At 49.7% G+C, this 25903-nt stretch overlaps 1 protein-coding gene across 4 annotated transcripts in view; it reads right to left on the minus strand.

The window, feature by feature from the left end:
- The window catches only part of Afap1 (actin filament associated protein 1), a 113275-nt gene that overhangs the window by 34579 nt on the left and 52793 nt on the right, over window positions 1-25903 (minus strand). For all 4 annotated transcript variants that reach the window (XM_087582142.1, NM_080900.2, XM_087582143.1 and 1 more), the window contains 5 exon segments: window positions 24056-24164; window positions 21806-22017; window positions 19198-19377; window positions 5696-5797; window positions 5057-5138 (listed from right to left, as the gene is read on the minus strand). In XM_087582142.1, the coding sequence (XP_087438268.1) occupies window positions 5057-5138; window positions 5696-5797; window positions 19198-19377; window positions 21806-22017; window positions 24056-24164 (685 nt within the window).

Consider the following 25903-nt stretch of genomic DNA (forward strand, 5'->3'; position numbering starts at 1 on the left):
CAATCACAGGAGGAGGCTCAGGCAAATCCGAATGAATGCACAAGGGTGCACTCGGAGCTGAGGGGCCTGACCCTTCCACTCCAGGGCAACTCCGGGCAAAGGCTAGTCAGCCCGTCTAAGTCTCTTAAGAACGCCATATGCTAGAGGCAGGGTGTGAGGCCCTACCTCAAGGGTCTCCTGCACTGGAACACAGCCTCATGGGGGTGCAGTTCTGAGACAAGACCCACACAGCATCACCTCGCTCACTACACACCTGGTGCAACCCTTCAGTCCTTTGGGGCAACCTTTTAGGCAACACACAAATCCTTTTAGGAAACAATGGGCATCCAGGTTCCCTCTCTGGGAACAAATGAACCCAGCAGGTCATATGGAATCTTCCAGAGACAGAACACCTAGGGGCATGGGACAGGTTACAGAAGAATTCTCCAACCCCTCCCCTAAACACATGTGCTCACTCACAAGGGGGACCTCCCCAATCCTCTCTGGCGAAGAGGAGAAAACAGTCCCTGTTTCTACTTCTACTCTGCCCACCCGCTTAGATCAGTTGATGAAATCCTTGCCTCCCCTCTAGTGTAAAGGTGAGTAGCAGTGTCCAAGAAAGAGCTGCCACACCGTAGCTAAGATAGGAAGCCATGAAAAGTGGAGGGCAAACATAACCTTCCATGCTGAGTGTTCCGGTCCTGGTCCCACAGCACTGAGGAGACAGGAGTGCTAATAAGGAAGGTTTGGAGTGGAAACGTCTAGTTTCTTTGGAAAGTTGGTTATGTCAAGTGACGTTTTGCTGGGGCACACAGGTGAAAGGAGTGTAACTATGGAGCTTGATGAAGGAGTATAAAAATGACCCCACAGAGGGGGAGACAAGCACTGAGCTTTGGTTTGGTTTGCTCTGCCTCACTATCCTTGGCTAACGACATGCTTGTATTGGTTCGCCTTACATCGTTTTGTTGAGCTCAACTTGTGGCAACCCTGCCATTGAGAAAAACTCGCCCAAGAACGCTCCTGGGGTTCCTGCGGCAGCTTGCTGATTCTGCAGCCTCACCTTAGGTCAGTTGGTGAGCTTGGTGGTTTCCTCAGGATTGAACTACAGCTGCCTATTGTCTGCCTGCCTAGAGGACTGTTGTCTGCAGCTGCTGAATCATATTTGGTGCTTGCTATGGGATTGAACTGCTGCCCAGGAGGATGGAGCTCGCCCCAAAGAGCTATTGCTGAACAGTCCACTCCCCCATATCCTAATAGCTTTTCTCTTCTGCTACCTCTGCTGGGTGGTGGGCTAGAGGAGAGGTAGAACCCTTATTAAAAGTCGGTTGCAAAAGATTCATGCCTACGAAGGTTAAATGAGGCCTCATGGCAATGATTGATCCAAAACGTAGCACCCTTTTTATAGACTGTGTGTACCCAGAAGATATGGGGATGCGAGCCAGGAAGAAAGGCCCCAGGGAGTAACCCTGCCTGTGACCTTCATCTTGAGCCTCTGCTGTGTGTACCTCAGTCTTCACCCAGTATCTTTAAAGCATAGACATTTGTGACTTATTTTAAATGAACCAGATTAAGGCCCCCAAGATCTTAGAGGAATGCCCATAGGAACATCTGTGCACCTCCTTTTCCTTGTTCTTAGACATACTTGCTGAGTAATGAGACCTACCCAAGGTCTCGTCGGAAGACCTAACTCTTCCCCTCCACCAGACAGAATCCTGGGGCCAGAGAACTGGATTATTTCTCCTTCAGTCCAGCCAAGCCACGGTGGGCAGAAGTGACAGTGTTTGGCTCCATCAGCGGCTTCCCAGGAACCTGAAGATGAACTTCATTGCGTCCCATTCCCAGGCAAAGTGAGGTGACCAGAGACCCACTCCCTGTGGTCTCTGCACCGGGGTAACCCTTCCACCCAGGCTGCAGGACTTGGTGAGCGTGGGATTCACAGTCACCATAACTGAAACCAGCTCCTTCCAGCAAAGTGCCTATTAGACTCCGACTCCTAAGGCAGAGAATAATCTTATCCTAAGTCATCCTTGGAAGAAAGGGCCCTATGTAGGGATATGACAGAAAAGCCATCAAGGACTCTTTGAGGCTATTCAGTGGGGAAAGGGCAGGATTTAGCACATGATTAAATCCAAAAGTCAATAGAGAACTTTCTCAAGACAGGGAGGTTACATGGCAGAACCGGAGAAGGGGGTCAAAGGTCACAGATGGCCAAGACTAATGCCCCAGTAATGAAGACATATTTCAGTATGGGAATGTCACAAACCTAGGCAGCCTGCTTTCTCCTACAGAGATGGAAATCAAATGATTTTCTGTCTAGTCTAGGGGAAGTAAGGGGAGAGAGAGGTGACATCATCTGACCTCTGGTTCAACAAGTCCACCCACAGACACCCCCACTGAGGACTGTCTCAGAGCCACACAGCACTAGCTGGGGCAGTAGTTTTCTATAGTCTAGGACTTCAATCATCTTTCCCTGCATCTGCTATAGGACTCCCCAGTGTCTACAGTGGGGTTCATCCTGAAAAAAACGAGTATCTCAGAGCAGAGCTATAGTTTAGAGCACTGCCTTCTCCAGTGAGACCGTAGCATGGAAGAGGTCAGGCTTCCTGTCTGTGACAACCGCAAACCTATCACAAAGGGCCAAGCTAAAGAGACCTCCACTCACTTCCCTCCACAGCAAAGCAGAGAGCAGTCAGGATCAAGAACATGCTCGGGGTGCATCTGGACCAGGAGGCTCCTTCGTGATCTTCGACGGGCAAGCACGGTGTCAGACAAAAGGAAAATGTCTGAGCCGGGTCACCTGCCCATTATGAACACACAAAGCTGTTCTTGTTGAACAGACAGGGACTGCAGAGATGGCTTGCTGCTTAAGAGCTTGTACTTCTCCTCTGGAGGATATGAGTTCAGTTCCCAACACTGAGGTCGGGTGCACCTCACTTCTAATTCCAGATCCAAAGCTATTTTCTGGCCTCTGCGGGCACCTGAACATACACTCACACATAAACAGTAATTTTCTTTTTAAGGAGTGAACAGGAGATCCTGGGGGGCAGAATCAAAACATACATGAACATCCAACAGGCACATTACTCCATAGTAATGGGGTAAGCACACAGGTTCATGGGGGATGGGGAATATTATGAAAACTGAGCTGTCAATCGTGTCTGTCGCACCTCAGTAGTCAGTCACCTGGCATGTGGCATCTCTGAGGCTCCGGCTTGGAAGGCTGAGGCTGGACAACAAACAGCTTAAGTCCACCAGGTTGAGATCGGCCTGGATGAAAAGATCATCTCACAACAAAACCAAAAGGGAAGAGAGGAGCCAAACAGTGAAGCCGGAGCCCAGAGACCACAGAGTGTCCCATCTCAGAGCAGAAGTTAAAGATAGCTTCTGGCTCCGAGGTCTTATTATATATATCATGACTGGTAGTAGCTTCCAGAGAGCAGGACTAAAATTACACTCAGACCAGATTGCATCAGAAAACCACAATGAAGAAAAAGACTGTGTGACCTTCGGGGTGAACTGTCACATTGTCTGGCCCCAGAATTCTCAGGGTTGGGACAGCTGCAGGCACGGCACATGACTTATTCCTCACACATGTGAGCCGCACAGCTGAGGGCTCAGGCACTTGGGTCCAGCTCCCTCCACATACCTGCAAGCCACACTTCAACGCACGCTCAGGGATAAAATGTCCAACCACACAGATGGGGACAGTCCTTAAGAAACACATTTTACAAATGACACGGAGGAAGAGTAGGAAGAGCATGCACAGAGCTCCCAAAGGCTCGGTAACAACTCCACAGAAATATGGGCAAAGGATCCGAGGAGACATTCTACCAGAGATGCACACACAGCAAGTGTGTTAAACTATACCCGCTGGGAGGCCACAGCTGCACACCACCACACATCTGTGCAATACCAGGTAAAGATTGCAGGCCAGTCAGGGGCAGCGATCCTATGAGAATGTATGACCTTGCAACCCTGCTTCTGGATAGGCCCCTGGGGGGACATGGAGTCACATGATCATGCAAAGTCCTACCCGGGAGTCAGACTATCCCAGGGTCACTGTGTGTCCTGGCGTTGGTCAGTGGGTGACTAGCAGAGTTCATCTCCACAGGGAGAGCTGCACAGCAGCTCTCACACTGCAAATCAAGGAGCACCGAGATACAGGAAAGAAAGTCTCAATAGGCAACACACCCCAGATCCCAAGTGCAGGCAGGAAACAGCAGTGGCTACCTGGTGTAGTCTGGGGCAGCGGTGACAGAGAGGAGTGTGAAGGAACAGTGGGGTGACAGACATGCAGATTCTTTCTCTTGATTGTAGTGATGGTTACTTGCTAGAGCCATATATTAAAGCTCGTAGAAGGGTTACGTCAAAGTTGGGGCTAAGTCAAAGTCATTTCGCTGAATGCCATCTGTTTTGCTATGGTGTCGAGTTTAAAAAAGGGACTTTAACCCCTGCACATCCGTGTTCACAGTGGTTCTGCTAGCAACAGCCAAAGGTCAGAAGCAATACAAGTGCCGCTGGCAGATGATTGGGTGGTTACGTGCAGTCCATATGATGGAATATTATTCACTCGTGAAAAGGATGAACCTTGAAGACACCATACTAGATGAAATTAGCCAGTTGCAAACAGACAAATACCACAGCATTCCACTTGTATGAGGCCCCCAGGGTGTGGAATACGTAGGGACAGAAAGCAGAATGCTGATTGCTGGGGCTAAGGAAGGGATGAGGGACTTGGGTTTCATGGAAACAAGGTTATGCTTTGTGAAGACAGAAAGTTCCAGAGATCGATGCACTAAATGTGTGTGTTTAATGTCTACAGAACACTTTAAAATGCCTAAAAATTATAAATCCTGTGGTATATGTACTTTCTTATGGTCTAACAATAATTTAAATGTAGGTGGGATAAAAGGAAGGTTCTGGGTTTTTATAAATCAAGAGGCCTTCCTTGTGTTCTCAGGGACAGAGGGCGGCGGTGCCTGCATGGCTGAAACACGGAGGTTTCCTACACAGTCACACCTAGCATGACAACTGGCTTTTCGAGTTCAGATGTTCTTGGCACGTGTTAGGATCTCACCTTGTTCTTTTCCATTACACGTGGTGACTCCGTTTTCTACAACACCTTCTCCATCAGAGCTGGGCCTCTCTGAAGACAATTTCTATAAGGACACAAGGAACACATTATTCCCATCGAGGTCATGCAGGCCTGGTGAGGTACAGAGGAAAGCAAAATGTTATCTCAAAAGTTAAAGGCCACACAGCCTGAACGCTCAACACTCTGCAGACAGCGTGCCAGCATAGACCTGCTGAGTGGGCATGCCCCATTTGATTTCATTTGATAGGTAAGAATGATCCAGGCCATCCATTCCTCTAAGTCCCCATCTTCATCCATCGCTGGTGATAACACGGGCTATGGAGTCTGTGAAGTGACTCCTTGGAGCTCAGTCCAAAGCAGGCACTGAAAATAGTCAGGGGCAGAGGTGTGGACACGCCCGCTGAAGTGCTGTGGTTCTCACAGAATGTTATCAAACATTCAAATTACAAATGAAAGGATTGAGATCTGATGTGGCAGCCATGAGGGGACACCCTGGCTAATCAATACATTGCACACATGTATTGAGTTGTCTCAACAATTCTTCATAAGTACATATAATTCATCCATACACACAGGAAAGAAACACCGTTAACAAAACAGAGCCGTACGGGCATCCCTCACCTTCTCCAGTTCTGCCTTGTTCACAGGGACACTGGCGCTGGGTGGTGGAGAACACTCTGGATCCACGGGCCCACTGCAGCCACTGTAGGCCTCTTTGATTACCTGTGGGAGTGAGTGAGACACAGTCTGAGCCTGATCAGAGGCAGGGGGATCCAGGTGATGAGGGTAGTTCTATGTGGGCAGACAGATGCCTACAGTGTGGCAGGGGACCTCGAGGGGTCAACGGCACCTGGTGTTTGAACTCACATGGACGAGACTCTGTTTATTGATTCCGTCATTTGCTCTCCAAACCATCTCTGCAGTCCTGGTGCTAACTGGGAAAATGGCAGGGAAGTACACTCCAGGTTCTCTCTGGAAGTTCCCTCTCATAGCACGGAGTTGCCGTCATAAGCAATAAGGGTCATCCAAAAAGTGAGGGACCGGAGCGGATCTCGGCAGTTAAGAATATGTACTGCTCTTAAAGGGGACCTGAGTTTCGTTCCCTCTTCCTCAGGGGCTTGCGCTCACATATACATAATTAAAAACTAAAATAAAAAATAAATCTTTTCTTAGAAAGGTGAGGCCTGACAAATGAAAGTGCTGCACGAATAAAGCATGGCTCTTTCACAAGAAGCTTCAGCTACTGTAGAGCCGGAGGACTCTACAACAATCTAATTTTGATACTGTTATGAATCATCAAAGCTGTGTGAGCTGAGGCCATGAGACTCTGGCCATGTGGACTGACAGAAAGGCTTTTAGGCAGAGGGGACAGCAGGCGCTGCACCAGGTGACAAGTGACAAGGAGCCCCCAGAGTGTTGTGTGGCTGGGGAGAACAGGGCAGAGAAGTAAGGAATGGATGCAGTTGTAGGGGCCCAGTCACATGGCCCTCTCGGGTCTGACGGGGAGACTGAACTTGGTCAGTATAAGGAGAGACAGACAGACTACAAAGGAGGGAGGAGCTCCCCGGCCAGGCTCTGCTGTCTGGTTTTCACCTTAGCAGAATAATAAACTGTTCTAACCTGAGCCACCACCCGCCCCCTGGAGGAATACAAATATCGTGTTCTAGATGTTTCTGTCCTTCCAAGTTCATGTGGAAAATTAAACCCCACAGCAGCAGCCTTGGAATGGGGAGGTTTTAGAAGGCAACAGGGTCAGGGGAGCTAAGCCTCTGGGTGTGGCTCAGATCTCAGAGAGGAGTTCCCATGCCTTCTGTGTACAGGACACGGAGACGAAGAACTATCTACACCAAGCACAACACATGCTGCCACGGCCTCCTGGCATCTAGATCATGACCATCCCCCCTTAGAACTGTGGGACACACATTCGTTTGTGAATGACCCAATGTGACACATCTTATTAAAGTAGGCGTAATGGACTAAATGCCCTGTGATGGCTACTTTCAATTATCAACATGATACAACGTAGAGTTGCCCGGGAAGGAAGTCTCACGGAGGGAGTGTCTAGATCAGGTGAGCCAGTGAGAGACTGTCTAGATCAGGTGAGCCAGTGAGCGTGTATAGGCAGATTGTTCTGATTCCACTGTGGGTGGCACCATTCCTTATGCGGCCTTACTATGTAAGCAGAGAAAGTGGCCTGAACACAGCAAGCATACTGTTCATTGCTCTCTGCTCTCAACTGTGAGCGTGGTATAACCATCTACCTCAGGTTGCCCTGACTTCCTGCAATGATGGGACTGTGAGCTAAAACAAATCCTCCTCCCCTAAGCTGCCTTTATCAGAAACAAAATAAAGACACCCACTTGTATAGACCAAGTCCTCAGACAAGACTCAGAGCATGATGGGTGTGAGCTGTTGTAGGAAGAAGCAAGTTCATGGCAGCAAAAGAAAAACCAGTGTAGGGACCTCGTGGGAGACTGCAGGAACTGAGATGAGGAAAAGGTGCAATGACAGCACTGGTGGCAGGGAGGCTGCAGAGGTACGATGGGGTGGGGCTGCAGGGGTAGGGTGAGACCGCAGGAGTGACAGTGAAGCTGCAGGGGTGAGGTGGGGCTGCAGAGATGGGGTAGGGCTTCAGGGGTGAGGTGGGGCTCCAGAGGTGGGGCGGGGCTGCAGGGTGACAGTATAGATGCAGGGGTGGGATGGGGCTGCAGGGTGACAGTATAGATGCAGGGGTGGGATGGGGATGCAGGGTGACAGTATAGATGCAGGGGTGGGATGGGGCTGCAGGGTGACAGTATAGATGCAGGGGTGGGATGGGGATGCAGGGTGACAGTATAGATGCAGGGGTGGGATGGGGCTGCAGAGGTGACAGGGAAGCTGCAGGGTTGGGGTGGGACTGAGCCATGCAAGCATTGCCTAAGGAAGCACCAGCCATTGCTGTTAGACTTACTCGGCCCTGGGCACACAGTCTGTATCTCTGTCTTGAGCACTGGGGTGACAAGAAAGACATACAGGGGTGCTGGAGAGAAGCTTGGATCCAGAGACACATCTCAGTCAGGGCACAAAATAAGAACATTTGCAAGCACTAGGACCAATGTTCCCAGCCGCAGCGTGGTGAGCCTCCCTAAAGAGGGCAAGCCAGTGAACAGAGAAAGACCAAGCATGCTCTGCCATCCTCTGTCCTGCACTGAAAGGTAGTTAAAGGGGAGAGACTGGGAGAGCAAGCATGATGGGACAGGAAGGCAGGAAGCAAATGGACACAGTTAAGCAGTTTAAGAGAGACTTAGAAGGACAGGCAGGCAAAGAGACAGGCAGAGGTTCTCAAAATGTAGGTCAGGACCCCTTTAGGGATTAGATATTGGATATCCTGCATATCAGATATTCACATTATGATCCATAACAGTATCAAAATTAGATATGAAGCAGCAACAAAATACTTTTACGGTTGGGGGCTCACCACAACGTGTGGAACTGTATTAAAGGGTCACACAGTAGGAAAGTTGAGAACCACTGGTCTAAGGGGAGCAGAGGGCAGAGGAGGGCAACTCCTCCCTCCTCCCTCCTCCTCCCTCCTCGCTCTTGCTCTTCCCTCCTCCCTGTCAGGAGGAGTTGCACCAAAGGAAAGGATTGTCTGTGCTCCTTTTCTGAGCCCAGGAACGCTGACCGTGCTGGGGTTTCTGTGAATCAAGAGGATAGGGCACCAGCCATGAGCTTTGTGGCCTTGGAGTAAAGAAACAAATCATCCCAAACCTCCATTTCCTCTCTAGCAAAGGCTAGGACTAAGAAGCCCCATCTTGGGCTGAAGAGATGGCTGGGCGGTTAAGAGCACTGACTGCTCTTGCTAGGGTCCTGAGTTCAATTCCCAGCAACTACATGGTGGTTCACAACCATCTGTGTAATGGGATCCGATGTCCTCTTCTGCTGGGTCTGAAGACAGTTACAGTGTACTCATATACATGAAATAAAATAAATCTTTAAAAAAAAAGGAAGAAGTCCCATCTTGTAGGACTACGCCCAATTCAGCATCCAGCGTGGACACCCTCCCAGGTGGCAGCCTCTGTGACATCAGCAGTCAGCAGTGTGAGCAGCCTTCCGACTCATGCCGAGAGCTTAGACCATAACCCTGGACTAGCCACAGAGGCAGGGACTGCCAGACTAAGGGTCGCAACCCCAGAATGTCTCCCCCTGTGTTCACTGTGTTTATGAGGCACAGAGGGTGGAGTTCAGAGCACGTGGGGTTTTACCGGCGTCATCTCTGCAGTCAGCAGATGGCTCTTTCAGAATACCCTCCTTCTGCATCCTAAGCTGCATCAGGACTCAAACCTAGACTCTTGAGAAATGCCAGTGTCTGCACAGTGGCAGGAAGGTCAACCTCCATAGCCCTGTCACTGCACTGGTGCTGGGATCTGACCCAAGAATCAGTCAGCAGGACTGGGGTCTGACCCCAGCCACTTTGCCACTCAGCTTCCTCAAGAGAAAACCGTGATGCCCACACTTGAAATGGGAAGAAAATGGGAGAAGCTGAGGCTTTGCTGCAAGGCTCCTCCTGTGACTTCTGAGGTTAAAGCCTGTGAGGGACATTCCACCCAGGGACCTTGCCTACCCTAGACAGCGAGATGGGGGAGGTAAGCTTCCCTCACTCCTAGGCTAGGTCCCTGGCTCCCTTTTCAGGTTCCCCTTCCTTCTGCCCCAAGCAGTGACTAAATCTCAAAGTGACAGATATATTTACATTGAGAACAAGACTGGGGGAGGGGAGCAGGGCGGAGGGCAACATTTGGAATGTAAACAAACAAACAAACAAGAACAAGACTATCCTTTCTCTGGGGAGGAAACATGCTGGGAGGGCAAGCTCTGAGCTCCTGTGGTTCAAGTCCAGCTCCCCCAACTCACGGCCTGAGCAAAGCCAAGCCTCTTACAAAGCCTTACACTCTTCTTTTTTTTTTTTTTTTTTTTTTTTTTTTCCGGAGCTGGGGACCGAACCCAGGGCCTTGCGCTTCCTAGGCAAGCGCTCTACCACTGAGCTAAATCCCCAACCCCAAGCCTTACACTCTTTAACTAAACTCCACAAAGCAACACCCAATGCCACGGCCACGGAACAAGGCCGTGGTGGGCACCCCTGTGGTGGGCAGTGGAGAATCACCCCAGCCCACACTTCTCCTGTACCAGGCCTCCAGTAACCTCAGCTTGTAATTGCAGCTTTAACTAAGAAAATTGGCTGCAATTACACAAACAACCGTGAACTTGATGAGTTCTTCATTCTTAACCAAAGCCCGCACTCCAAACAGTGGCTGCAAAGGCGTGGGCTGGGACAGCATTGTTGTCTTGTGTTGTCCTGCCCATGGGAGAAGCATGTGGCAGTATGGTTTCACTTATTCCTACCAGCCCTGGGGGAGGCAGGTGCCGTGTGTGTGTGTGTGTGTGTGTGTGTGTGTGTGTGTGTGTGTGTGTGTGTGTGTACATCAGTGTGTTTGTGTGTGTGTCTCTGTGTGTGTCTATATGTCAGTGTGTTTGTGTGTCTGCCTGCCTCTGTGTGTGTGTGTACATCAGTGTGTTTGTGTATGTGCCTATATGTGTGTGTGTCTCTGTGTGTGTCTATATGTCAGTGTGTTTGTGTGTGTGTGTGTCTGCCTGCCTCTGTGTGTGTCTGTGTATGTGTGTGTGTACATCAGTGTGTTTGTGTATGTGTCTATGTGTGTGTCTCTATGTGTCTGTATGTCAGTGTGTTTGTATGTGTGTGTCTGCCTGTCTGTGTGACTCTGTGTGTTTGTCTGTGTGGCCCTGTGTGTGTGTGTCTATATGTCAGTGTGTTTGTGTGTCTGTCTGTATGTCAGTGTGTTTGTGTATGTATCTGCCTGTCTGTGTGACTCTGTCTGTGTGGCCCTGTGTGTGTGTGTGTGTCTGTCTGTCTGTCTGTCTGTCTGTCTGTCTGTCTGACTGTCTGTCTGACTGACTCTGTGTGTGCCTGTGTGACTCTGGGTATACTGTCCCCTGGAGGGCACGTTGTATTCCTTTGACTCACAGCTCATCTCCCAAAGGCAGCCTCATCTCTCTCCACCAGGCATCCTGCTCCAGCCACCCGCTACAGGCTGAGTCTTGTATGTCTCCAGAGGCCGTATGCAGATGCTTGGTCAACAGCCTGGGACTTGATTGAGAAGTGATGAAAACTTAGAAGGTGGAGCCCTGTGGGAGGCATTAGGTCACTAACTCGAAGGGGATACTGTGACCCTCACCTCCACCCACTGCTCTCTTCCCAACAGGCAGCTTCCTCCACCACTGGCTCTCGCATGACCACTGACTTTTTTTTTTTTTCGGTTCTTTTTTTTTTTTTCGGAGCTGGGGACCGAACCCAGGGCCTTGCGCTTCCTAGGCAAGCGCTCTACCACTGAGCTAAATCCCCAACCCCGACCACTGACTTTCTTAAGCCTCAAAGCAATGGAGCCAACAGACCATGGACTGAAAATTGAGCCGAAAATCAACTTGCCTTCCTTCCAAGTGTCTCACTCAGGCCCTTGCAGAACTGCTTGACACACTCCCCAAAGTCTGCACACTTTCACAACTGCCCAGAGGCAGCTAGGTGTCATCTTAGGAACAAGCTCACAGAATCTGTCTTATGCACACTGCTTTTATGCCCTGATTCTTACATCAACTCCTCTTTTGTTTGTTTGTTTTTGTTTTGCTTTGAGACAGAGTGTTACTATGTATCTCTGGCTGTCCCGGAACTCACTTTGTAGACCAGGCTGGCCTGGAACTCGAGAGATGGCGCCTTCCTCTGCCTCCCAAGTGCAGAGGTGAGTGCCATTAATGGTGTGTGCCACTATGCAGTGTCTTTTGATGGTCTTATGAAAAGGGAAAATATACAACAAGGATAAACCGTGCTTGCGATTTTCTACAAATATTTTTTTTAACTGGACCAATAAAAATATCGAAAGAGACACCTCTAAGTAAAAGCCATGTGGCAAAGCCTACTAGTCCTCTGCACCAAAGTCACAAATCACAAAAGGACAGAGAAAGGGGGCAGCTGGCATATGGACACTTCAACCTCTTTCTTCCTGAATTAGGCCAAGCTTTCTGGAGGAAGAAGATGACACCTGGCCATCAGAGCTGGCTCATGACAACCTCTTCCCAAGCTCCCACGAGGCTACTTCACATACTCACAATACTCAGGGGACCCTACTTGCCTCTCCGGTGACTCATTTCTCTTCACCTAGAACTCAGCTCCCTTGTGGAGCAGAGCCTTGTGCTGTGCAGTGCTGGGATGGCAGGTGGCAACCCGGAGAGACCCAGACATCCACCTGGGGCAGGCCAAGAACACAGAAGGCATCTTGGCATTGGGAGACTCTGTCTTTCCATGTCCAGACCACAAAGAAAGCACCCTGTGAGACAGTGATCCCGGGTGGTCTTGTTCCCACGGGGATCCCACCCATGGAAGAAATCAGGCTGCTTTGTTCACTGTCCTTTGTATCTCCCACAGGTATCTGCAGGGCCCACTCCAAAATGATACAGGAAGGCCCTGACACTCAAGGTATGTGACCCTGAAAAGTATAATATGAGAAGGTCAAAGTGCATTGAAAAGAATGACATGCGAATTGAAAAGTCATGACTTCTGCACACAACCAAATATTCTGTGGCATTTTTGTTTGCTTTTAACTTAAGTCCTTCACCCCAGAAACACAGTCTCTGCACATTTTTATGGAAACCCGATCACACTGCTTCTGAGAATGCTGGCTCTTGTCTTGTGTTTGACCTCTGCACACAGGCTCATGTCTGCAGCCTGTGCACACACATGCACATTCATGTGGATAGACACATTCGTAGACGCATAGACACAGGCTTCTGGCAAGGGCTGAGGGTGGCGGATGTAGCAGACAAGGCACATGGCTCTGATGGTTACTTTTGGCAGAAGGGTGAACGGCACTGCATGCTGGTTAAGTGCTGTCTTGTGAATGCCTTGCTTTGCAAGGGCAAGTGAGTTCTAACTGGAAGATTTTTTTTTTTTTTTTGGTTCTTTTTTTCGGAGCTGGGGACCGAACCCAGGGCCTTGTGCTTCCTAGGTAAGCGCTCTACCACTGAGCTAAATCCCCAGCCCCTAACTGGAAGATTTTTAATTGTTCTACTAAAAGTGTTTCTGAATGTCTATGGCTGGATCATAAACTCTGAACAAGCCTTGATAACAGTAGACTTACTACTTGTCTTTATTTATAAAACAATCCCCAGTAGATAATGGAAAAGCACTTCCATATCCACCCACGGTGACGATGAGATCACTCAGTGGGGTGGCCTAGCACATGTGAGACCATGAACTCAAGGCCCTGGGATCCTAAGGGCCTCAGGGTTATTTATTAAGACACTGTCTTAATAAAAGACAAAAGAGCTTTAAAAACTAAAATAATCAACAAATAATGTAGAAAGTCATATTTTAGAAATATCAGCTGGCCCAAAATTTTATTTATTACATAACTGAAAAAACTGAGACCTTCCACCTAGACAATGAATAGGGCATGGTACTTCCCTGTCACCATACAGAACAGCACATAAAACCACCACCCTGACAACACAAAACAAGCTAGAGAAACCGAAAAACCCAAAACCAAACAGTCATAGCATTTTTCAAAGTCATTTGAGTGTGGAGATGCTGAGAAGCCACAGAGAAGAAAACCCTAAAGATGAAGGGGCCTTGGAAGAAAAAGGCTCCCCCTGTCTGGAGAAAAGAGGTTCTCCGCAGCTGCCCTCTTGGCTGGCCATAGATGGGGCAAGAGATGACAGAGTAGCCAAGCAAAACTTAGGTGCCCGAGGGCCTGCAGGAGCCAGTTCTCACCCCTCAGCCCTCCTTGAGCCTTTCTTGAGGTGATCAAGAGACCCCAAAGGCAGGCAAGGAGGAAACAGGGTCCTGAGATACAGAAAACTCCATCCAGTGCAAGGAGTCTGCTTTGACAAGGAAGTGTAGATGCATGGCAAGCGCCCAACAGGAAGAGTCCAGCTCCCCTCTGCACCAGTACCGCAGGGTCACCTGCTGGAAACCCATGAATAAAGCCACTTCAAACTTTCTAGTGACACCAAACCTGAGAACAATGACTGTGGACAGGGCTGGCTTCTCAGGAAGCAAACAAGATGGCGGGTGTACACTGCCTATTTTCAGAAGGCCCGTGCTATAGGAAATGGACTTTCAACCTTTTTTCTACTTAATTTTTAAAAAAAGACTTAGCTCATATTACTTGAGTGTACTGTGCATGCTTGCGTCTGTATATGCACATGAGTGCAGATGTCTGTGGAGGTCAAAGATGTCGTATCCCCCTTGGAGCTGGAATTATGGGCAGCTGTGAGCCACTTACATAGGTGGTTCCAGGTGAACCTGAGTCCTCTGCATGCCTAACCACTGAGCCACCTTTCCAGCCCCTCCTCCATTAAAACAAAACAAGAGCAACTTCTTTGATGTAAAAGGAAATGACAGTGTGGAGGTTCGCATCCGACATGAATGACAACGTGGCCCATCATCCATCCCCTGTGAGTCACTACTTCTGGACAAGAGAATCAGGACTTCAAGGTTTTAGACACTAAAACCAAAGTTCCCTGAGGAGAGTTAAGCAGGGGGCGGGGTATGTCTCAATCCTATCAGCATAGGGCAGCATTTAGAAAAATACAAAGAAAAGAAAACCCATAAAGACTTTCAGGCTCCCAACAAATCTGAATGATTCAAATCTTGTTCTTAAAAACCTCCACCACCTCTGTGGCTCAGCCTGAAAAGGCACCTACTACACAAACCAGACCAAGCTGGTTTCAATCCCAGTGTCCCATGGTGGAAGAAGAGAAACAACTGTTGTCCTCTGACCTTCAGCATGCCCACCATGGCGTATGAACACACACACACACACACAAACACACACACACACACACAAAAACAAACATACACACACACACATACACACACAAATATACACACACACAAACACATATGCACACAAATACACACACATACACTCCACACACACAAACATACACACATACAAACACATACACACACAAACACACACACAAGCACAAACATGCAAACACACACATACTCCACACACAAACACACACACACAAACACACACACACAAACACACACACACTCCACACACAAACACACACACACAAACAAACACACACATACACACACATACAAACACACACACACAAACACACACATACTCCACACACAAACACACACACACACACACAAACACACACACACACTCTAATAATAACAATACAGTAATAATTTAAACAATGGTTCTGATAAGGTAACTTGGCCAGCGGTGGATCTGGAAGACGCTTAGACTATCTTAGGCTCCGCCAAGCTGACACAATTAAGATCCTCTGGCTGAAATTTTTTCGTCATTTGACTTCCATCGATTCATTTAGCATATATTAATGCTAATGATGCGTAATAGATTATCTTAGTAAGCTTGTCACACATGTATACGATTTTTACCATAGTCATCCTGTCGGCCCCTCCTTTCCTAACTTGCCCCGTATCTGTTTTTTACATTGGGACCTGGTGAGTTTTATCACCATTAGTTACAGAAGCTTGAGTAGTGACTCACGGGAACAGAGGCATGAGATCAGTGGCTCATCACTGAAGAAAATGTCCCTTCCTCCGTAGTCAAACGTTAACTGCTTATAGATCCTCAGAAAGAGAGCGGGGTACCACACCCTCCCCACGGGCAGACCTTCACTGTAGCAGGGCCTTGTGAGCCGCCCCCACTCTCCCTCTGGATCGTGCAGGCTCCCCACCCCCTCCTCCATAATGTTCCCTGAGTTTGGGAGAGCACTCATTAGGGCTGAGAACTGCATAATCATTTTGACTCATATTGATTGAACTCCTTGAGCTCTGGCACGGCAGAACTAATAGAACAAACATTAAAATAGAGCAATCAATTCGAACTCCTCAGAAAAAGATTTTCTGCCTTGTATCATTTACTTCCCTTGTGAGAAGTACACCAAAATTAAATTCTTTGCAATTAACTCCCATTCATGAGCGGAGTCGTCATGCTGTATCCGCTGAGCGCCTCCGTTCACGTTCGCAAGTAGCTCGCGCACAGGGAAGGAGGATATGAGGTCATTCACTCCACCGGCATCTTGAAGCATGTTGCTTCTCTGGTCTGTTCACCAGCAGCTCAAGGGCTCGGAGTGACCTCATGTCAGATGTGAAGCAGTCAGAAGGGAGCTTAGCACCGCTGAATATCTAACGCTGCAGAAAGAGGGTGAGCAGGAGCCGCCACAGTTCAGGGCGGTCCTTAAGGATCCGAGGAACAGAGAACACCAAGAATGGAGAGGAGAATCCAGGCAGCCAGGAGAGGAACCCAGAGAAGGGAACAGTCATCAGGAAAGCTGCTCACTCCACAACTGCCCTTTCTCCCTGAGTGAACGGATGGGCTAAGATCACAGGAGGGGAGTAGAGTGGGAGATGAGTGGGATTGGGAGCATGATGTGCAGTTCACAAAGAACCAAAGGATTTAAAAGGTTAAGAATAAAGAAAACTTTCATTTAAAAAACTCAGAGGAGGAAAGATAAAAGAGGAAAGGGCCAGTCGTCCATCACTCAAGAGCGAAGCCTCAGTCAAGCCAGAAATCCGACTCTGGTGCCCACTGTGGATCACTGAAGCAATGTGGCTGGCCTGAGACGAGACCTCTTGGGCATCAAATGAAACTGCTAACACTGTCAGGAGATGAGGAGGCACGAGCGTCTGGGGTGATGAGGGTGGGTCCCACACAAAAAAGCTGGGTGCAACATTGTGTGCTTGCAACCCTGGCTCTGGGGAGGCAGTGAGGTGGATCCTTGAGGCTCACTGGCCAGTCAGCCTGTCTCTGTGAGCTAGGGCAGGTGACAGGTGGGGGGCCCTGTCTCAGAAAAGCAAGGTGGATGGTGCCTGAGGAACAGCATCTGAGGGTGTCCTCTGTGGCTTCCACATGCACATGTTGCATGCATCCCCCTCTCTCTCAGACACACACACACACACACACACACACACACACACACGCAGAGGCAGCATGAGTCAATGTGAAGGTCAAGCCTCTGTAAACCTTGAAGGCTCTAAAGCTCCTGCAGGGATATGGGAACCCGCAGCACAGTGAAGCTCTCTGTCTAGAAGGCTACACAAACTCCCAGGAGAGATTCCCGAGCCTGAGGCTTACAGGAGGGGAATCCAGAAAAGACCTTCCCAACCTGAGTGTCACAATTTCAGGCAAGCCACAGCCACTGCTCACGGAGTGAAACAGTCTACCTCTGTGTGGTTCTCTGGGCGGCCAACAAGGCGTCAACATGGGCCTGGAGTCTGACTATGTACTCCTGGGGGCCATGGGGAATCGAGGTTCACAGTTGCCCAGATATGGTGTGTGACAGCTCATTTTCACCTTGCCAGTGTTAGAGTCACCCGAGACACAACTGTGGGCATGTGTTCCGGATGCTTCCAGAGAGGATTGGCTGAAGAGAGAAGACTCTACATGGGCTGAAGGGCTGGCTGATTAAGCAGGAAGAGTGAACTGAGCACCAACATGCCTCCTCCTTCCTGGCTACGGGCGCACCTCACAGCCATCGCCACGCCCTCACCACTATGGTCAAGGAGAATTTCAAACTGTGAGCTGAGACAAGCCTTTCCCTCCCTAAGTCACTTTTGTCAGGTTATTTTGTTACAGAAGTGAGGAGAGTAGCCTGTAAACCGCGTGTCAGGCACCATGGTCATAGATGCTCGAGGAGATGGTGCGTCCTTCCAGGACTGCCCTCGCCACAGGCCAGGGTGAACTAAAACTTTGGGAAAATAAACGGACACACGTGGCTTCTTCCTAAAGGCAGGAGGAGCAGCTGTGGACACAGAATCACTTCCACGAGCCATGGAGCATGGAAACCGAAAGGGACCATGGGATTGTATTTGCTACACTTGATCTTAGCCAAAAGGCTGAGAAGCGATTGTATTTGCTATTCTATACCCATGTTGCTGTAAGAATTACTTCAATGTATTTTCTTTCCAAATACCGTGACCAGCATGGGCATCAAACAAATACAATAGACAAGAAAGTAAGTTCCCAGCTCTACCAAAAGCCAGGAGCAGAGTCACAATGCTCTTCCTGTTCAGGAAAAAAATCAGGGTCAGAGCCACTATGTCCATCCTGTTCAGAGGTAAAAGCCAGACCAGTATTTTAAGAGAAATTTAAAACTGTAAGAGACATTTTCAGATTTAAAAAGAAACAGCTAGAAATTCTAGGGCTTAAAACGATGGGCCCCTAAGCTCCAATACAGCAACTGTAGGAGGCCCAGCATGAGGTCACAGGGTAGAGCCCTCAAGGCTGGTTTCAGTGCCTGCATAAGAGACTGCAGGTGGCCACCTCCCTCTGTACACAGAGGACAGTGAGGACATCTTACCAGGGACCAAATCCCCAGGCACCCTGACTTGCACTCCAGACTCCAGAGCTCAGAAATAAACAGCTGCTACCCAAGGCTACCCTTGGACAGGAGCAGCCTGAACAGAATAAGATAGATCCCAAAGCCAAAATCACAACCGAGCAGCAGAGGGAGCGAACAAAGTGAGACGGTCTCACAGTTAAATAATGTTTCTAGGAAGAGAGGATGAATCAAAGCAATACTAAAAACAATAACAACTACAACAACAGGACAGATGGACAGCCTCCTGGGACAGACAGCTGCCCGCAGCTGAGAGTCAAGTGTGTGGGAATTCTACTAAAGAGTATTCACTATCAAACATAAACAAGGGCTGGAGAGAGAGCTCTGTGGTTCAAAGCTAAGACTCACAACCAGAGCTTCAGAACAAACTACAACCAAGGGATGTCTCGGTGGGCAAAGGACCACATCTGACAAGTTAGGTCTAATCCCAGAGGCCCACGCCCTCGGTGGGGGATAGAGAACCAGTTTTCACAAGGTGTCCTCTGATCCCCACATGCCGGTCATACCATGCGTGCATGCATGTATGTGTGTATGTGTATGCGTGTGTGTATGTGGGAGGGGTGAAATTAACATGTAACATGTTAAAAAAGACAACTCCCTAGACTAATCTATCTGGGTTTTAGGCAACTTAGCAATGTAGTGAATCTGGAAGTAAAGGTGTCTCACAGCCCTATCAGATGGCCTACCTTCAGCCACTGCTCGGCCTGCTCCTTGCTCTGGACGGCGAGGACCAGAGGGTCTGTGCCTTGCTGGGTGATTTTCAGCTCGTGTTTCTTCTTCTTGCTGTCTCTCGGGATGTACGTGATGCTGCAGCCCTGCAGGGGCAGCTCCATCTGAGGCTGCTGGTCCTTGGAACTTTTGTAGCACTGCGTGGAACAGGACAGACCCATTAATGCCTTGAGGACACGTGACCAGAACCAGTGACGAAACCCAGCATAACCGAACCCCTCCTGCCAGCCAGGCTTCAGGGGTGTGGCTCAGCAGCCAGCTGCAGGTGTGACACGCACGGTCTGCTGCCTACCCAACGCTCCTTCTGCATCTGCTACACACCAGTGTGTGTTACCTCTGCTGAGGCCGACAGAATGTCTAAGACACGACTGAGCAGACACTGACCTATCCCGTGTTCGACTGGAGCATTGTCACAAAATTACATGTATGTTCATGGGAATGTGGCATAACGTGAAGGAATTATCTGTTACAACTGCATAGGCCTACTGTGGGCAGACAGGGTAATAAGATGCTTGGAGCTGGAGAAATGGCTCAGCACTTAAGAATGCACACTGCTCCTGCAGAGAGCCTAAGCTCAGGTCCCAGCACCCTTATCAGTTGCCTCACAACCACCAGTAACTCTAGGACTGTCTGGAGATCCTGGAAGAAGCAAGCCCAGGTCTCGTCCAAACAGGGCTCCTCCAAGGCTGCTGCTTAGAGCAGGCAGGATGCCGTGCAAATGAAATGCATAGGGAGCCACAGGCCCTGGAGCTGGAAGGCCGCACTGGATCTGCCCCTTGAGGCTGACCTTGACTCCCTTAGCACTAGGTACAGGCAGACCTTGGAAGAAAGGTGACTTGGCCTCAGAGTCCATTCAATGGAGACAATTCTCCCTGTGCTAGCCATCGGGTACTTCAGTGAGTGGGTAGAGTACCTGGGGGTGACTGGGTGGGTGCAGAATTGCCTAGGCATGGAAAAAGAGGCCTAGAGACTGAGTCAATAGAGGAAATAGCTGTGACATTCACGGGAGGCTGGCCAGGATGCTCTAGGAAAGAGAAGTATGCCTTCTCTCTTCTGAGTAGTTGAATCATGGGTTATTTATGAAGGAAGATAAGACAGACAGACAGACAGACAGACACACACACACACACACACACACACACACACACAGCACCACCACCACCACCAACTACTACTGGTACTTTAAGCCAAGTGTGGCAGCACTTGCCTATGATCTCATCATTCAGGAGATGAAAGAGAATTGAGAGCTCAAGACTAGCCTGGGTTACAGAGTGACTCTGAGGCTAACCTGAGCTATCTAGCAAGATTGTCCTAACAAAGCCAAAATCAAACAAAAGGCTAAATTTCGCCTTGCACTTTGTCTTGCATAGTGTTTTCCCCTCGCTTTCTATTTATTCCTACAACAATTAGGCTAGTCTCTATGGAAGCTATTACCATCATAGAGCAGGGAGAGTGATCCCAGTGTAGAAAAAAAGCAGGGAGGGGGAAGAGGACCAACGGGTGTCCAGGAACCTGGGCCCCAAACTGCTGAGTCTGCATCAGAAACAAAACGGCTCCTTCTCAGAGAGTGGCGTGCATTTTGAATCACAGTACATAGCACATCACCATCTTGCAGCTATTGCATCAGATTATAAATAAGGGCTATGCTAATATTTTTCATGCTTTAAAATCCCCGATGGCATCATTTTTGGCATATTCTATATTTGGAAGAAATTCAGGCCACACATGTGGAAAAAATATGCACTTCGTTTAAAAAGGCTGAGAAAAAAAAAAAGGAAAGAAAAGAAAAAAGAAAAAAAAAAAAGCACATACGATGACCTAAGAGCCTACACAAGTAAGACACCCATAATTCACTGGGTGACATGGCCTCTCTTACAGTGCTCTACCACATGGGGAAAGAGAAACTCAGATTTTTCTGTTTTAATGACTCACTTTTGAGCAATTGTTTCCTGAGGTTAATTTGAAAGACAAAAGGCAAAAGACAAACAGTAAAGCTCTAGACCCAGTGACCAGCTTTGGTTTCTACAGGAAGCAAGCTTGCTGGGTGGGGGCAGGAATGCAGCCTCCCAGGCTCTTCTCCCTGGAGCCCCCAAGGGGACAGCACCTGTGGCCAGAGTTCAGAATCTTTTACACCCTGCTTCTGTATGTACTTCCTGTTCTGCCTCAAAAAAAAACCCTTCTCTCTTGGAAAGCTTTTGACTTTCCAAAAGAATGCCCTTTCTCCCTGCCCTCCCCTAGGCGCCTCCACAGGCTCCGGCCTCTGCTGTGACCTGGCTCGGAGGAATTTACTGACTCACTACAAATGAGAAAGTCTATCTTGCAGTTTCTGGCAAGTCTCAACACTGCTCATTTCCACTGACACAAGCCACAGGCTCAACAGGGTGGAAGGACTTGGGTGTGGGGGAACCATGAGCCCTCCCTGAAGAGGTGCCAGCCTGGCTGGGCTGGGCAGGGCCCCTGACTCTCGAGGAGATCCTGTCGTCGCTTGCCTCCCCTGTGGTAGCATCTGCATGCGGTCCTGTACATCAGACCGCCAATGGTGCTCGGCCCCGCCGGGCTCCTCACCAGCAGCTTGGTGTCTTTGATGACGCAGAGCAGCTTGGTCCACTGGCCGAAGCGTTTCTTACGCAACAGGAAGGCGCAGATCTTGGCATCTTTCACCAGGTCCATAGAGGCCTCCTCTGATGGCCACTGATGCCGCGTTTTCTTCCCCTTCCCATCCTCTTCCTCTTCATCATATGACTCATAGGAACTGCTCATGGCCTCAGAGTCATAATCTGTCAAGGAGAAAAGGGCGGAGGTGAGAGGCTGACCTTCCAGCCCACCTCGCCTGGCCTCATTTCCAGCCACCATGGGCCTCAGTGGGAAAGGGCTTCTGCCCTGGCCCTGAGGATGAAACCTCCACCAGTCAGGCACTGAGAACTCATCCAAATGCTTCGAATGCAACGACTGAAACATTGAGATTTTTTTTTTAAACCTCTAGACTCTTTCACATCAACAGGATGATGTCACCCCGATGGCAGCATTAGCTTGGCTCTGCCTTGGGTGTGAACCTTATCCGTGCGGAGTCCTCTGCTCCTCTTTCTCTGGCCTTGGTTAAATAACCCCTAAGTCTTCCTGCTGACACTACCCTTCACAAACCCTTTAGAACACTTGGAATACATCAGAGGTCACTCTTCCCACTGTCTCACCTCGGATCTGGGCAGCATTTGTCCCTCCTCTCTAACAGAAGGAATCACACTCAAGGACACGTCAGCTCTCGAGTTACACGTTCTCCACACATAGCCTGCTCTCTCTTCCCCTGGGCTCTCTACACGTACCCGGAGCTGCCCCCATCTCCTTCCTGTCTGCTGGGGTAATGTATGCTCATGTCTAGCATTAAGTTTATGACTCCCTCTGGCCTGTACCATGGGCTCAAGATTCCCTGGTACTCATGTCCTGAGGTCTTCAGGCTAACACGACTGCATCTGGAGATGGCCCCTTTGGGTTACGATTCAGATTTCTGTTACCAATATGGTCACCACCATAAGTGCAGAGTCCTAATCCACTGGGTGTGGTAAGAGGGAGGAAGAGGAACGTGAAGAAGGGAGAGGGGGGCGAAGACATGGCCAGAGGGCACACCTCTAAGGCAGGCCACCAGTAAGCTAAATGGCTGGCAAGATAAGTCCCAACCTCCAGCATTTCCCAAGAACTTCGGCATTCCAGCCTCAGGGCTGAGTAGGTGTGGCAGCAGCCTGAACCGGCTAGCAGCACACTGTGTCAAAGGCCTTCTGATGTGCTGCACACAGCCTAACAGACTCCTCGCTATGCACACAGGTCAGCTCTTCACGCCAAGCTGGGAGCCCAGGGAAGGGCACATCCTGTTGCATATGATAGCTCTCCCAGCACCTAACAAAGTTGCAGGAACATGGCTAATGCACCGTCAGGGAAGGGAGAGTGGTCACATAGGTCCAACCACACATGCAGATAGATCCTTCAGAGAGACAGTGGCACATTCGGGACTGGGGCGGCTGGGAGCAGAGGTAACAGACACAGCACCTGAGGGAGTGGTCACCTGAGAGTGTCGGGCTGAGACTATACAGAGGGTCCACCACGTTGGTCCTGGCGACCAAATTCAGATCATCAGATTTGAGAACAAGTGTCCCACATTGATACATTTTACACTTTTTAATGAGTGAGTACTTGACAATGAGAGCTTTAGAGCTGAACACAGAACATAAGAGGCCACAGCTTTGCGTGGCTGAGAAGTAACAGTGCCTGACACTCAGGACAGAATAGCATCAGTAATGAAATCTGAATCCCAGGGGCAGTTAGAGAAGGTCGGCTTCCGTGTGTCAGTGTGCATCTTGGTTTAAAAGGATGATGACTGAGGTCGGCATCGGGAGCCAGAGGATCATGACTTCAGCAGAAATGGTAAAGCCTGCCCTCTTCACCACAAAAGAGAAGCCTGCACCCAACAGGCATTCTGACAGAAACCTCAACATACAGGGCTGTGCCCCGTAGAGACCAAGAGAGAACAGGGAGGAGCATACATGAGTGTATTACAGAACCTTTTCTCTCCCGACTTCAGGGAACCACCTCATCTTGGCTCTGTGGCTCCGGGCACCTCTGAGACCAGAAGCTGGAAGGAAGGACTCTGAAGGTCTTAGCCTTTCCCCAGGCCCCTCCTGTATTCATTGGCTTCCTTAGGTCCCAGATACATTGCTCCTACATTTCTGTGGTGATGTTCAGTCCTGCGTCCACCACACCCAATGCCTTGGCTCACCACCGTTCCCAGGAATGAAGGGACCACCCTGATGGGCAGCTGCCACTCACTTGAGGTGATGTACTCTGGAGCTTTTCCAGGACTCAGGGGCACAGCTTCCTCATAGTAACCCTCTGGGAGAGAGGATGTCGGTAACGGCGGAGGCCCACTGTCAGGAGGCTGAAGGCACAAGGAAAACGGTGCTGGATTAGAGTGGCTACTGGAGATTCAAGGTCACCAGGACCTGCACCACTTTTCCTGCTCATGTCCATCCCCCAGCCTCACCCTGGCTGGTCAGAGACCACTCAGCTCCCACTGGTACCTGTAGGGAGTCCCACCTTCATGTGGGGGGAGGGGAGCATCTTACCTGACTAGTATTGGTGTACACTGTGAGCCATCAGAAGTCTGCCCCCCAAATCCATCTGGGCTGACTCGAACCTACCCTCTGAGCCCCTCTCCAGCAGAGACATGGCCTGTGTGTCCCTCTTCATCCTCATAGTGTCCCCTGACACACGTACACTCTAAGTGCCCCCTACAGACTGCACCAAGAACAGGAATTGTGTGTGCCCCATTCCCAGGCATTCCTCTCCGTGCTGGGCTGGGGCTAACACAGTGCTGAACCATGAGCCACCCCTGGCCTGCCGCTCTTTGGAAGCCATTCCATCAGAATTCCCTACAAACTCAAAGTGTGCAACACCCGTTAGAGGTAGGAGTCCCTTAGCCTCAGCCCAAACCAGATGCTACGAGCCTGCAAGATGCAGCTCAGACCCCCTTTTCCCTAGACTTTCCTGACAACTAACTCATGCCAGCCTCTTCTCTGACATCTGTGGAACCCTGCTGGTCATTGCCCTTGCTGGTCCTTCTGCCACTAGAAAAGGACAAAGGGAATGAGGTCTGAGGCACCATCTCTGCCTGGCAATGCACCATGGGAGCCCTGCAGGGAGGCTATGGGGTAGCCTCACACTATACAGAAGCAGAGAGCAAGGTCCAGAATCTAAAGCACCCTGCTCAAAAATCAGCCTTGTTCCTGCCATGGTTGGGTTTTCAGACATCCTGGCCTCTACTAAAGACCTTTTTAAATGTCCCCACCCCCCTTCTCTGAGCATAGCTAATTCACGCTATCTATGTTCTGTAAATAACCAGGAAGTGTTAGGGTAGAAGTGACAAGCTCCAGGCCGCCCAAACACTGCTCCACTGACATCATGGGCTTTGTTTTTATTCTTATGCAACCCCCCCCCCCAAGAATTCGACTCCATCATTTTCCCTGAGTCCAAAACGTCCTCTGTGACTAATGGCCACTGCACACCCACCCTGCTTCTTCCTCCTGCAGCCAGAGAGAGGCTTGATTCCTAGGTCAGTGCTATTACCTAACCGCCCAGGCTGTCCCCAGAAAAAAAAAAAAAAAAAAAAAAAACCAGCTTCCACCCCTCCTATCACTGCCTTGTTCCCAGGGCCACCATCAACCTACGTGTTAAGGGGCCACCTTTGCAGGCAGCCAGCACTCGCTGGAGGGGATGTACTCCAGAGGTGTCCCAGGGTCAGTGCTGGCTCAACCGAGGTCTTTCTGTCCTCTTCAGAGGACTGTCCTAAGGAGATCTGACATGCTGTGCTTGGCACTGGGCGAAGCTAAACATTCAGCCTAGAATCCAAGGCTGCTTGGGGGAGCCACTTGATTCTCAGTGCTTAAAGACGCACGGGAAAGCAGGAATCTTGCCTTCCTCGGAGCATGGGAAACTGACTGCTCACACCTTGAACTAGAGCCGAGTCTCTGTGGGTATCCAGGTCAGGCCTCCCTCCAGGGAGTTGTGAATAGGGAAGAGCGGGGGGGGGGGGGGGGGGAAGGCTAGTGTGTACTGAGGGGTTTGTGAACAGACACAGTCAAGCCGCCAAAGACACGGCCTGCAGAGAGAGACACCTTG

Source organism: Rattus norvegicus, chromosome 14, assembly GCF_021556685.1.
Source record: "Rattus norvegicus strain SHRSP/BbbUtx chromosome 14, alternate assembly SHRSP_T2T, whole genome shotgun sequence".
NCBI classification, from domain to species: Eukaryota; Metazoa; Chordata; class Mammalia; order Rodentia; family Muridae; genus Rattus; species Rattus norvegicus.